Here is a 13,839-nt window from a genome sequence, read left to right on the forward strand (position 1 = left end):
AGTTAGACTTGAAGGAGGAGAAGGAATGAGACATGCAAGAATCGGCAAAGAATATGCTATGCCACCGGGAAAAGCCAATCCAAAAGCCCAGAGGCAGAACATATTTAGTATATCTGAGGAATAGCAAGGCTACTCGTGTGTGGAGAGGAATGAATGTGGGTAGAACAGGAGATGCCATCAGGGTTTAATGGGGTCCAGATCATTTGTAGTGACTTTGGCTTCTGTTTGAGAGAAATAAGAGTCCTTAGAGGGTTTGAGCAGAGGAATGACACGATTTGATCTACATTTTTACAGGACCACTCTGGCTGCCATGTTGAAAATAATTAAGAGTTAGGAGTGGGAATAAGGAGGGTAGCCCAATAGAAGGCAGTTTGGCCAGTGTGACAGCAGCGGAAGTGGTGAGAAGAGCTCGGAGTCTTGATACATTTGGAAGACAGCCAATTTGCTGATAGAATTGTCAAGAATGACTGCAAGGTTTCTAGGCTTGGAAGGATAAAGTTACCATTAAGGTGGGGAAGATAGGGTTGAAGCAAGCTTGGATGGGTGAAATTCAGTAAATATATTATCATCTGAGAGATGCCGAGGAGTCAGTTGGACATATAAGTCTGGAGTTTAGGAGAGAGTTCTGGACTGAAGATATAAAATTTGGAGTCACTTTCATAAAGATCATATTTTAAAGCCAACAAACGGGGGCGGGGAAAGAGATCTAAGCAAAGAGAACCCTGGGGCACCCTAATATTAAGAGAGGGAGAAAGAAGAAAGGAGGAACCAGCAAATAAACCAAGAAAGAATTGCCAGTGAAGAAAGATGAAAACCAGGAGTATATTTTGTCCCTGAGGTCTAGTAAAGAAATTATTTCAGAAGTAGGAAGTGGTCAGCGTGTCAAATACTATTTCATAGAGAGAGTAAGATGACTGAGAATGGGCCCCTCGTTTAGCAAGGTGAAAGTCACTGACTACCTTGCCGAGCAAGTTCAGGGGAGTGGTGTCGGCCTAGGAGTTTAATAAAAAATGGGAGGTGAGGAACTGGAGCAGTTTTCTCTTGCAAGTTTTACTATAAAAGCAAACAGGGAACTGAGACATAGCTAGAACAGTCAAGAGAAGATTTTTTTTTTTTGCTTAAAAAAAAATGGGAGAAATGTTTGCATGCTAAAGGGTTTGCCCCAGTTGAAAAGGAAAATGTGATAATGAGGAGAGGGAATACTATCTAGTGCTAAGTGGAAACAACCCATTTAATAGAAAGACAGATGGTATCCAGCCATAGTCCTTTACAGTAGATCCCACTATCATTAGATGAATAGGTTTATATATATGAGAAACACAACACATTCAGTTTTCCTGCTGAGAATTAACAGCATTTACTGCTACTATTTCTGAAGGGAATGAGGCAAGAAGGAATAAAAATCTCTATAGATAAGAAACAAGTTTAGATCACTTATCGAAGAATATGCACTAAGATCTTCAAAAACAACAATAAATTTTGGAAAACAAGTTATTTGGTTTATGTACAAAACTCTTGACTAGTTTGAATGTCTGAAAACGTCCCAAAACAGTATTTTCAGCATTGCCTAAATCACTTCCTTATGTTCTTATAATGTTTAAAACTTACATCTAGAGTCACACATCACTTTCTATTTCTTCCCTTAAAATATATAGGTCTCCATCAAGCACTGCCCCGAAAACTTCTATGGCCGGATAATAGAGAGAAATCTAATTTCAAAAGAGCTCATTAATTTCAGGGAAATGAAAAGCGTGGCTTAAACTTAAACACTGGAGACTTCAAAATCGTGGCAGCTATCCACGATTTTCAACCAACTATTCAGATCAACTGTTCAGACCAACTATTGTTCAAAGTGCTAATGAATGAGTTCCTAAGTAGTCATCAGACAAGTAGAAGAAAACTTGTAACACTTAGAAATGAAACTTCCCCTATTTTTTCAAACAGTGCATTACTAGAGGAACAGTCTCTGAAGAAATCAGTTTGGTACCAAGATTTTGAGTGAACAGTAACCAAATGCCCCTAATTTATTATAGATAACTGCCTGGGAATAGAGACAAATTCTTTACACCTAATTTTTTTTCTGTCATGATTCTGATATTTGGGGCATGTCAAGGACATAGACCATCTTAGACGTATCTATGTGGAAACAGAGCACATTTTATTACCCCATAGCCAGGCAAGCCTCATTGCAATGATTCTTCTGTCAGAGCTGTAAGAATTTTGTTTCTTTACAACTTACTTCTGGAAAACAGAAAAAGCTACTTCCATCCCTAAGTTTTCATTCTGGCCTGGTGTTTGTAGCAACCACCATATGTGAACCATTAAAGCATTAATGCTCTTGCCACCTTCTTTCCAGACTAAAGAAAATATTTTACTAAGAGGATGTGGCTAAATCAGTGCTTTTTGTCCCCAGTGCATCTGGTCATGAGTGTACGTAACACTCAAGATCACTAGTGGATCTCTGAATCCTGAGTATGCGATAAAACATAGACTGTGGACTGTTCCCATCTGCAGCACAACCCACACAAGGAAAAATATTTCTTTGGCCTCCCAGTTTCTAAAGAAATCACTGTTCCCTGTACTGATTTTCATAACCATATTACAAAATAAATACTACTCTTAAGGTTCTCTTCCTGTTTGGGGATCAATGTGTCTTTAAGCTTTGAACCTTCTACCTCGTGGTTTAAGCATAAAATCTCCATAACTCTGATTTGCAACATGTAAAATACAATTCTGTTAATAGATCCTTTGTCTTAAGGGATGCTAGGTATTGCCTTGGAGTTTCTCGAAGACAAATGGCAAGACAGAACTGGCCCCTAACATAGTGTATATTAGCCTAAGAACACTGGGATGAATTCTAAGCTAAATGCCTAGGAAGCATAAAATTCATATCCACGTTAAATATGAGTGTGCTCAATATTATACTGGGAGAATGACTGCAAGGTGGAAGTTTATGTTCTTATAAATGTTTATTTTCCTCCAAATTTATTGTGTTTTTCTGTTATGCTGTGAGAATTCTTCGTTTCCCTTTTCCCAGGTGTTGAGGTTCAAAAAGCCAACTCTCAACCATAGACTAATCTTCATCTCTTCAATGTCTTGTTTGTATGTTAGTTTCATATGTAAGTATTTGTATAAGTTTTCCTCCGGGATTTATACATCAATATATATAGATAGATAGATAGATTTTCCTACACAGATATATACAAGCTTTTTATCCTCATCTTACCACTTGACAATACAACTTTAAGTATGTTTTACACAGCTGTTCCTTGGTCAAGGTCATTTGCAAGAGCAAGTCGGTTTCTGAAGAAATCTTGTTTGGTGGGTGAAGGATCCATTGAGGGGTTCTCATTAGTTTTTTCCCTGTATTCTGATCCACTGGACCTAAAATCTCAGCACACAGATAAAGTACAGGTTGATTTGGTTTTAATTGTTTTCAAATATTGTATCTATCCAAATTGTTTTGCATTTGTAAAACAGTTACCTCCTAGATCTGGACTAAACTTTACTTCTCCTGATTTTCATGGCTCAGGACCTGTGTAACTAAGATTTGCAGCTAACATAAAAAGAATATCTTTCTAATGCTTTATGGGGATAATTGGAACAACTGTGTATGTCAGTGTAAGATATTGTGTAATAACACTGCAAAAGGGGAATGAAAGCTCAGAAAATTCAAGAAATACCTATTTTTGATTCAACCAAGTAACTACTCCACAAATTACCAATGCCCTCAAATTAAAATGGATGGAATTCATTGTTCTCAACCAAAGTTATCAAGGGCCTTTACTGAATTTGGGCATTACATTACAAACTCTTGCTTTTGCTTGTTTTCATTTTTAAATGAAAGATTTATTGAAGCCAACCACACATATATGCTACATTTGGTAGAATGCAGAAATTAGTACAGTAATCAGATTGAGGAGATTCTATAATCTCAACCACCACAAAGGAGACCAAGCCCAATCAATAGTCAACAACTCAGATCAGTCCAATTGAGTCCCCAGTCCAGGGTGCATTCTTCCTTTATCTTGGTTAAGCCAGTTGGGTAATCCATTCCAGCTCTGCACCTTCTCCAGTTTGTTCATGTCAGAAGTCCCTGGAGGGAGGAGGCTTTCTGGAAATAACCTCTGATACACTAGGCTAGGGCCCTTTGGCTAGCTTAAACTCTGAGCTAGAATAGGTAAAACTAACCCAGTGACTAAGAACGAGTATCAAAAGACCTCATGCAGGATGTATGAAAGTGGTGTTAGACATGTTCTCTTTGTCCAAAGCTCCTATACAACTGAACAAGTTCTCCATATGCGAAGGCAGAGTCGGGCATCCTTCCACTATCCACAGGAGAAGCACACGTTCTCTCACCATCATTGGTATGCTCTGGGTCCTCATTGTTATTAGATAGCTTAATTATGACTCTATCATTTACTGAGTTAATTGGGCGGAATTCAAACATCCCTTTACATTATTCAAGGAAAGAAGCTGGATCCACGAAACGACTAAAATCCTAATGTCTAGAAATCTGATGACTGACTAGACTTCTTTACTTTTCACCCTGATATTTGGTATCACAGATGAAACCATAGCTGCCCAGCATGCTTTCTACCTCTGGTCCACAAGAAGCACTTTTCTAACTGCATCCCAGTGCACAGAAGAAAATCTCTCTCTCAAGCCCAGTACATCTGGGTACTCAGCAGGTAAGATGATATCTGGGTGGGGTGAAAGTCTTCTTCCTTTTTTGCAGAAGCCCCCCGGGAACTCTCCCTTGAAACAGCCTCCACATCCTACCCTAAAACTCCAGGCCTTCCCTCAACTCTCAGAACTCCCATCTACCTCCCATTCAAATCATCCCTGATTAGTGCAGTTGTGTCCAAAATGTTAGGAAGACATATTTTTGACCATTTCATTCTTTCCCCATATGGTCTGTTATCCAGAAGACTAGAAATGCCTATAGTTTTGAGGGTGGGAAGTAGGAAGCAAGATTTGAATCTGACTGGTGTTTCTTCTGAATTGTTCCCCCACATGGCAGTTTCTCATCAGAAAGTCATTAGGCAAAACTTAACATCTTTACCTCACATTTCCCCTCTTAGCTACATCTGATCGCTCCAAAACCCAACATGTTATACTTTGATGGTTCCAACATGCAACTGTTTATAGTGTTTACCTGGAAATGGGAAAGCTTTGATGTCACCACCAGCCCCAAGGACCACAGAAATCTTCACCAGTTGCGTTCCCATTTCTGAAACAAATGCCAAAATCGCCCTGTCTAGTTTTCAAAATCCACAAACTTAGCTTAGTTTTTTCTTTTTTAACTGCTCTTCTCATAAACCACCTTCTATATGTCTCCAGATGTATGAATTTTTGTGTTTGATATGAACTATTAATTAATGGCTAACTTGCTAATCCTTTTCAAAATCCAGCATCCATGATAGCCATGACTAAAAGCTCCTTTTCATCCTTTAAAAGATCATTTTAACTGACCTCCTTATAATGCTTACATAGTATATGGCCACTTCTACACTAGGACTCTTCCAAAGGTGTGGCTGTTAGGCTTTGAAGTAATGTATACCTAAGTTACTAGGAAATCACCTGCAGAATCTAGGAAAAAGGGCCAGATTGTTTGCTGTTATTTACTCCCTTTCTCTATAGAAATGGTTTTTGAGCTCCCGGGGCCATTGTGGCTAACTGCGGGGCAGCTCTGAGCAGACCCTAAAGGGACAGGCAGGCAAATACTTGCTGGTTAAGGGTAGAGTGCTGCCAGTACATTCTGACACACAGTCATCCAAGTGTTTGATGGAAAGAGAACAGACCTGTTACTAACTTTCCTTCCAATTGATTGACAGAGACAAAGAAAACAATTTGGGTAGGTCACACAAGTATAGTTTTGCTACAAATAAGCCTTGAAAGTTTGTTCGGAGCTGGGGAAGGGAGGAGGAGTGGAATCCAGTGCTACAGAACCATCTGACCTAAGAAGGGCTGGTTTTCTGATTGGAAAGACTGTCTACCTTGAATGCGTTAGGAAACATGTGCCTGGAGAAGTAAGGGAACAGGGGAACAGTCATCCTGTTGGCCAAATCAGTTGGCCCTAGTAAACTACAGGGTGACCAGGGAGCATTCATTTGCTATATATATCTGTTGGGTGCTGACTATGTTCTACCTTGCAGCTAGGTTACCCTTATATTTGAACTATAAGCTCCTAAGGGGCTAGAACTATTTCATTTACTTCTTTTGTGCTAGACAGAACCTAGTACACCAAAGACCCTTAGCTTAGTGATTGATTTCAAATGACCTATTGAGAAATATTTGTAATTAGGACTGAGTAATCTAAAATGTTATCCCTTCAACCATCTCCTTCAATTTTAAAGTTGTATTTGGAAATGAAATGGGAAACGAGAGAGGAGCCCAAAGTGAATAAGAATGGGGGAAGGACTTGAGATAGGCTTTCAAACGTAAAGAAGAAGGTGAGGATAAAATCATCAATTGATTCTTTAGTAGGCCTACTTTCAATTACATGGTCTGTTCCATAGCCAAGGCTGGGCATATGGGAAAACAGCTGATAAGACACCAAAAGAAGAGGATTCATTGACATTCAATGATATAGGGCCCTGTCGAAGTGCTCTCTCTGTGTGTGATGAAGAAAATAGAGCCATTTTGATGTGACTGGTGGAGGGAAGGAGACACTCCTGCAGCAGGTAAATTACAAAGTGCTGAAGAGGAAGAGAATGGATGAGGAAGCAGAATTCATCATTCAGAAGCCGTATGCCTTATCTTCCACTCCCCCCAAATTTGAGGATAAAAAGGGAGGATTTACATTCCCCACCCCTAAACTGTCTTACATATTCCTCTTCCCCTATGTCACACTCCCAACCAAGAATACTTATTAAGCTAAGAGTAAGATTCATATATAAAGATGAAGTAGCATTTGCCTCGGATTTTAGGATAGTCTACTTTTAAGTCTTTGACAGCCTCCATATAGATCCTTCTAGAATGCAATTTGCCTTCCGTCCTGCTCAAAGGCAAGGGGATAAGGATTCAGTCCAGCATCCCATTACGTCTGTTTCTGGCTTCTAGGAATCCTCATTTAAAAATGTTAAAGTCACTTAACATTTTCAAACTTTAAGATATGTAGTCTTTATTCTGATCAATTCTGGGCAGCTTTCAGAGACACTTGACCTGGTATCTAGCCAGGACAAATGTGCCTGAGATAGAAACAATCAGAACATCATCCTTTTCCCCAAATATCTAAGGCATTTTTTCAGGATTTTTTTTCTTTTTTTTTTAATGATGTCAACTTGACTCTCTCTTTTGACTCCTTGTGGGTATGAGCATTCGGCCCTCCCAGCCTCAGAGGGAAGAGAACCCTTTCTCAGGTTTTCTGCTGCATCTGGCTCCATGCCTAGCTTCATCCCGAAGCAGCATTCTGGGTGTGTGGGGCCGCCAGCCAAACAAGCCCCTATGGATACAAAAAGTGTGTCAGTGTAGACAGTAATGAGCCTCCAGAGGGCTGTGGGGTAGGCAGGCAGTGAGCCCCAGATGTGACACAGGGTCCATTTTGGACCTCTGAGGCCAGGTTCGGGCATGGTCCCAGGACCCAGGATTAACCACTTTTAAAGTCACAGGGCTTGCTGCCAGTCTGAGCTCCCAACAACATGGAAGGAAAATGAGCTGAACATCTTTCTGGTTCCTCCCTGTACCTGTCCACATGCCTGACTTCAGAGTCCTCTGTAATGGCCCCTACATAACAGCTGGGACTATGTCTCACAAAGTATGTGCATGTAAGAAAGAATGCCTAATTAATGAGAAGAAAGTGTGTTCTCACCTGAGTTAAGAGCCGCTGACTTGTGTGTGCTATGCTGGGGCCTCCCTGCCCTTTCTCTCTACCTTAGCATAAAAGAGAACACTTTCCATGGTTTTTCGAGGAAAATTCTCAGGAAAAGTTACTCAAGCTGCTTCATGATCCTATGCCAAGTCCCCAAAGTGCCCCGCGTGGTACCCTGGACACAAAGCGATAAGCAAGCATCACCTGATGGTGCTCACAGTCCCACACCAGGTGCAAATGGCCAGAAAAGCCTGCAGAGGGAGCAGCCATCTGTGTGGCCATCCACATAACACTTCACATTTTAAATAACATGATTGATACAGGAGGGACTGAGCTCTGAGAAAGGAGAAGAGGACTAAGGGGATCCATTTGGCCCTCTAAGAAGAATCCCAAAAAGCTGCAAGAGGACTGGAAGCAAGTAACCAACATGAATTGGGAGAGTCCACACAGCATGTCCTCAGCATTGTACCAAGGGCTGTGCGGGGCTATAGAATGATAAAATCTGATCTTCCACACGGTAAGTCTTTAAAATTATAGGTCCCGAGGCCACATTAATTTCTTGTTTCAGATGTTAGGAAGCTGTGATTACTCAGATTGATCTACAACAAAATCAAACCACAGATAAAGCAAATCTCAGCACGAGAAAGGACTCAAGTAATTATCTGGGGCCATCTCTCACCCAGTGTGGAGTCCCCGTCATAGCATCCCTGCCAGGGTCATGCAGCTTCTACTAAAGAAAACTCACTCCCTCATGAGGCAGCCAAAAATCCAGTTTCCAACAGCTGCATTTTTAGAAAGTTCTTCCTCTTTCCCATTGCTCCTAGTTCTATCCCCTGGATACAGAGAGGACAAGTCTACTCTCTCTGCCTCAGGTAACTGGCAGAGCATTCTCTTACTTCTCTCTGAAAAGTGGGAATTTGTAAAGAAACCAGTGGTGGATCCATGGCTCATTGCTCTCCACCAGACAGTACCCAGTCATTATAAATAGCAGTGAGCAAAACGTGGCTGTTTTGGGGGGAATACTGTGGTTTAAAAAAAAAAAAGGCTCAAGCAGTACCCTTAGGAATTTGGAGTCCTTAGAAGGATTTTAGGAACCTAAGTTTCAAGGTCAGACTAGAAAGTTGTCTGCTTCAAGGTCTCTCCACCCCTGCCAAACTTGACAGAGGTAGGCACTGGGCCAGGAAAGGTCTAAGTCTGCAATCCTAGAGAGAGAGATAAAATTCTTACCTCCTCACCCTAAATAAAGGGGATCTAGCAATAGTTATGCATGCAGGGGGCTACCTTAGCAAAACTGAAAGGGACTTCATAGAATAGGGCTATGTGTGATTGTAGTCATGTTGCCGTTCCTTCCTCTTTCCCCGTCCAACAATCAGAGACTCACTAATCTCAGTATCACCCTCCCAATGTGAGAAGAATTAGACAAACCATCCAAAAAAAGTCCTCCCTCAAAGCCTGCCCCCAATTCTTCCATCAAGATCGTTATCTAAATCAGCCAGGAGCCTCTGTCCTCAAGGAGGAAGTGGTTTCCCTGTGCTTCCTCACTTATCAGCAACTCTCTGAAGGCAGCAACAGTGTGTTTGTTTAATTTTTCCATCCACTAAAATATAAAGACTTACTGCAAGAATCTCCTCTACCAAGCAAACTAAGTAGGAGGGAAAATCTCTCTCAGGAAGAAGGAAGTAGGCCTGAGGACCAGTGGAGACGGAGAGAGCAGTCTCTCAGGCAGGCAGTGGCTAGACTGGAGAATCCCTCTGGGATCACACGCTAATGCTCAGCTCTCTGTTTCTTGCATTTCATGCTGGAGTTAGGCCACTGTCTCCCAGTCTGTAAGACAGTGCTGGTAAGAGCTGGCCAAAATGCCTGGTGCATGATTTCACACAAAGGCTTAGGATCTTAGAAGGACCACAGCAGGGAAATGTCTTGTTTTTTCTCTTATGGAGTATGGAAACTCCATTAAAGTGATTTTTAAACTACAGCCCAAGCCAATCCATTCAATCATTTCTGCTAGGGAAGACACTAGCAGAAGTCCCAATAAACATGTACTAACATCCAGGATAAGGATAACTGAAGGCAGAAGTGCTGAGATGCCTTAGAAAACTTCCCACATGTGGAGAGATTCTGATGGAGCACCCATTTTCCCCAATCCCAACAGTGGATCCCACTCCTCCCAGGCTAAAAGGAATTTGATTGTCACCAGCTCATTTCCCAGGGGACCTCCTCTGCTCACTCCTCTCAGGACACATGACTTTGGCAACAAGGAAGTAGGGCAAAAAGATAGCAGATTTGCTGTTACTCTAGGAGATTACAGAGAGACACATCTTCACCTGGCAAGAATCGTGGCTACTGGGTGCAGGAACTGAGCTTGAAGCAGTTGTGTGAAACCAGGCTACTTGACCCTTATTACTGTTAAAACCTCAAGACTTAGCTCAAAGGGAAATGAGTTACAATGCTGTCTTGTCTAAGGGCTACTCACTTCTTTTTAAAGAGCTTGCGGAAGGAGCTGCGAAAGCCCCCTTTCTGGTCTTGCCTGGGGTTTTGATCGCTGAAAGATGTTTGTTCACTTTCTCTTTCTTCCTTTGGACAGAATCTGGTGGTGTCTTCTAAATGCATCTCCTGAAAACACACAAAAAAAGGGTGTTTTTTCACTCTTTTCCAAAGTTCATATCTATCCTAACTGTGGGACAATTTTTTTTTTTTAACTGTCACTTTCCTCTCCCATCCTCGAAGACTAATAGTGGATAGCCTATTCCAACTAAAGCAAACTAGGCTAATTAAGCAATCAGTAGTTGAAAAGAGGATAATTTTTTGCTGAGTGTAGAAGTATTTTCTATGTATCAAGGCAAAGAGTCTAGAGTGGGATTATGATATAACAAGAGTTAAAGAGCAGGAAATAAAAGAAGTTGGCAAATGTTTAAAGAGTATAGAGATTAACTTCTTATTCTAGAATGAATACTGTCTTGCTGGAAAACCATTAGTAGTCCTCTCATATCTCTGGATATGTTTCTCTTTCTACAAAATAAGAAAGTTCCTTGATTGTAATACTAGTTTTAAACTCATGTTCCTAACTCTCCATTTTAGATATAAATCAGGGAGGGAATTTTTGAGAGGTCATATCTGTTTAGAAGTAAATGTCAACTAATATTTCCAACTTACACATATGCCTTTAATCTAGATTTTATAATTCTTAATCCATGGTATTTGGAGTATAAAGTAAAAATAAATAAGAAATAAGACTCTACCTTTTGTGAACTCTCTAGATTCTTTTTAAATGAGTGATGTACTAAATAAAATAGATATGCATATATGGTTATATTCTATATGAACAAAATATTTACTTTCAGGTGACTGAAATTTAAAAGTAACCAAAAATAGATGTTTAATTTTGAACCAAACGAGTCAAAGCAAAAACTGACCTGAAAGTTTCATGAATTGGATAGATGACTGCTTGTTGATGGATTTTTTTTTAGGACACAGGGTATGTTTGAGACCTTAACTTGAGGTTGTAATAACAGATCTAGAGATTCCCTGAGATTCTCTGAGATTCTACTAAGATTCATAATGAAACAATGGAGATCAAAGTGTGGTCCTGGGGCTACAGGATCAACTGGGGCCTCTATTTAAAATGTAGATTTCCTGAGCCCAAACCCAGACTTTCTGAACCAGAATCTCTGAGTTAGGCCTAGGTAATCCTTATGCACACTTAGGTTTTGAAAACCGGTCATTTAAGGTATGCTTCTGCCAACCTGCACTTAATGTTTATATGAATCATCTGGGAATCTTGCTAAAAATGCAGATTCTGATTCAGTAGTTCTGGGGTGGAGCCCCAATTCTGCATTTATAACAAACTCACAAGTAATACATTCACTCCTAGCCCAAGGACCACATTTTGAGAAGTGGGCTTTTGGGGTCTATTTAGAAACTTTCTGTGGAATCATGATATTGGCAATATCTTGCATTCTTATAGCATTTTATACTTTACAAAGCATATTCACTAACTTTATCTTATTTGGCTTGATCCTCACAACAACCCTGTGAAATAGGTAAGGTATGTATTGTGTTATTTTCACTGATAAGAAAAACTGGAGGCACAGAGAAGCCAAGTTAATTGTCCAAAAGCACAATTGGCAGCAGAATCAGGACAGAACCTAGATCTCCTGACACCTGGTCAGGTGCACTTTGCAATAAAGCATACTGTCTTCTTTCCTAGAGACAGAACACTAAAGGATAGGGTTTGACCTCTTTAAATGTCCCAAGGCGTGCAGACACCAAGGTTAGACATCAAAATACTAAGCATTGACACGGAGGCCAAAAGTATTTGTGAATCAGTGCTTAACTATTTTGTGTTGTCCCTGTTCCACTGGAGTCTGTAATGTGACACCCTTTTCCAGTTGAAAGGAAAACAATAGGAAATGAACTTCGTTTTGCAATGAACTTTGCAGGTTGTCCACTGTGAGACAGGGCAACTTGCCTCTTCCCTAGCTACAAAGCTGATGCAGGTTGGAGAGTAGAGTAAGCTGGCACACAGTGTTGGGTATTTTGAACATTTAGAAAAGAGGTGTGCTTAAGAGGCAGAGGAAGAAACAGGTGTGCAGTGCTTTGAAAGTGAAGAGCAACGGTAAGGTACTACAGCTTCAGCAGGAAGCCAGAGAACACCCCTCTTTCCCTGGGTGTGGGGATGCTGGTGTAAGCAGATCTCAGAAGAGTCAAAGTGTTTTCTATAATCTCTCTTTGCCGTGGTACATATGAGTATGACATGCTCTTGTGTCCTGGAGCTAACTGCAGAACGGTTGCTAACATTCGCCTTCGAGGGCAACTGAGGTCGGTACCAGCCTTTACCCCGGCATCTGCCATAACAGGCCGGCGGGCATCACCCAGCCGGGCCCGCTCCCACTCTCTATCAAGCCCGCTTTCCCTCAACCCTAGGTGAGCTCAGGCTGTTCCCTGGAGATCTAGGCCCGGGGCTGCCAGCGCTGTGGGTTCGGGTTCGGTTTTACTTTACCCTCCTTACTTCCAAATAGGTCTGCTTTTCGCTTTGGGACCTCTGTTGGGGGAAGTAGGTCCTGGACGCGCCTCGCACAGCGGCAGCCGGGCCGTGCGGCTGAGCCGAGCGCTCGGCCTTGAGCGGCGCGCGGCCGCCGCTGCTGCTGCGCGTGCTGTAGAGGCGCGGGGCCACGCCCTCAGGGGGCGGCGCCCGTGGGAACTCCTTGAGCGAGCGGCTCAGCGGTTTGGCCTTGCCGTGCGCCTGCGCCGCCGCCTCCAGCTTGTAAGCGCCGCTGCTGCTCGCCGGCGACGTGGCGCTCTTGGGCAGCGGCTGCAGCGGGTGCTCGGGCCGCTCTGCCTCCATGGCGAAGCTCACGGGCCGCAGGAAGCAGATGTCCAGACTGGACTCGGAAGAGGCAGGCGAGCAGTTCTCGAAGAGGGCCGGGGCCTGGAAGGGCTCCTCGTCGTAGGGCGCGGGCAGCGCGAAGATCTCGCCGCCATATTCAAACTCCTCGTAGGCCGCGGGCACGAAGCCGCGGGCTTCGGTCAGGAGCTCGGCCGGCGCGCGCAGGGAGCGCTCCACGTTGCCCAGTGGCTCGGCCGGCGAAGGCTCGAAGTCCATCTCCGGGATGGCCTGCAGGGGCCCGGAGAGCGCTTTCACGTCTTGCTCGGCCGCACAGAACTGCGCCGGTGTCAGGAGGCTGTCGGGCCTCTCGTGCTTTCTGCCCTCCATCTCCCATTCACTGGGCTTTCCGGGCTGCATGCTCTCCATCAAGCTTTGCTGTTGTTGGCTTTTCTTCATTGGGGGCATCAAATGTCTTTAAAGGAGAAACAGAATACAAAAGAGGTGTGCTTACAGTTTTTAGTGCAGGCCTCTCACCGAGCAGCGCAAGGCCAGGAGCAACACACTTCGTGCCGATACTGCTGAACCGCAGAACTGCCAGTTCCTCTCCCCTCTGCCCCTCCCAGACACCTACATGTGTTACCTACCAAGCTCCACAGGCCTCTCCGATTAAGGAGTTCCCACGAGCCCTGGTCCCCCAAGT

The 13,839-nt window shown here is 42.8% G+C and overlaps 1 protein-coding gene across 13 annotated transcripts in view; it reads right to left on the reverse strand.

The window, feature by feature from the left end:
* Positions 1-13,839, reverse strand: part of ARHGEF33 (Rho guanine nucleotide exchange factor 33) — a 102,749-nt gene that overhangs the window by 36,015 nt on the left and 52,895 nt on the right. For 2 of the 13 annotated variants that reach the window (XM_033124523.1, XM_033124512.1), the window contains 3 exons: positions 12,813-13,611; positions 10,287-10,426; positions 1,835-3,384 (listed from right to left, as the gene is read on the reverse strand). In XM_033124523.1, the coding sequence (XP_032980414.1) occupies positions 3,255-3,384; positions 10,287-10,426; positions 12,813-13,611 (1,069 nt within the window). In that variant the 3' untranslated portion in view covers positions 1,835-3,254. Of the gene's footprint in view, positions 1-1,834; positions 3,392-3,430; positions 8,413-10,286; positions 10,427-12,812; positions 13,612-13,839 lie in introns of those variants that run through there. The other 11 variants (XM_033124517.1, XM_033124518.1, XM_033124519.1 and 8 more) reach the window with 11 other exon arrangements.

This window comes from Rhinolophus ferrumequinum, chromosome 13, assembly GCF_004115265.2.
Source record: "Rhinolophus ferrumequinum isolate MPI-CBG mRhiFer1 chromosome 13, mRhiFer1_v1.p, whole genome shotgun sequence".
Lineage (NCBI taxonomy): Eukaryota > Metazoa > Chordata > Mammalia > Chiroptera > Rhinolophidae > Rhinolophus > Rhinolophus ferrumequinum.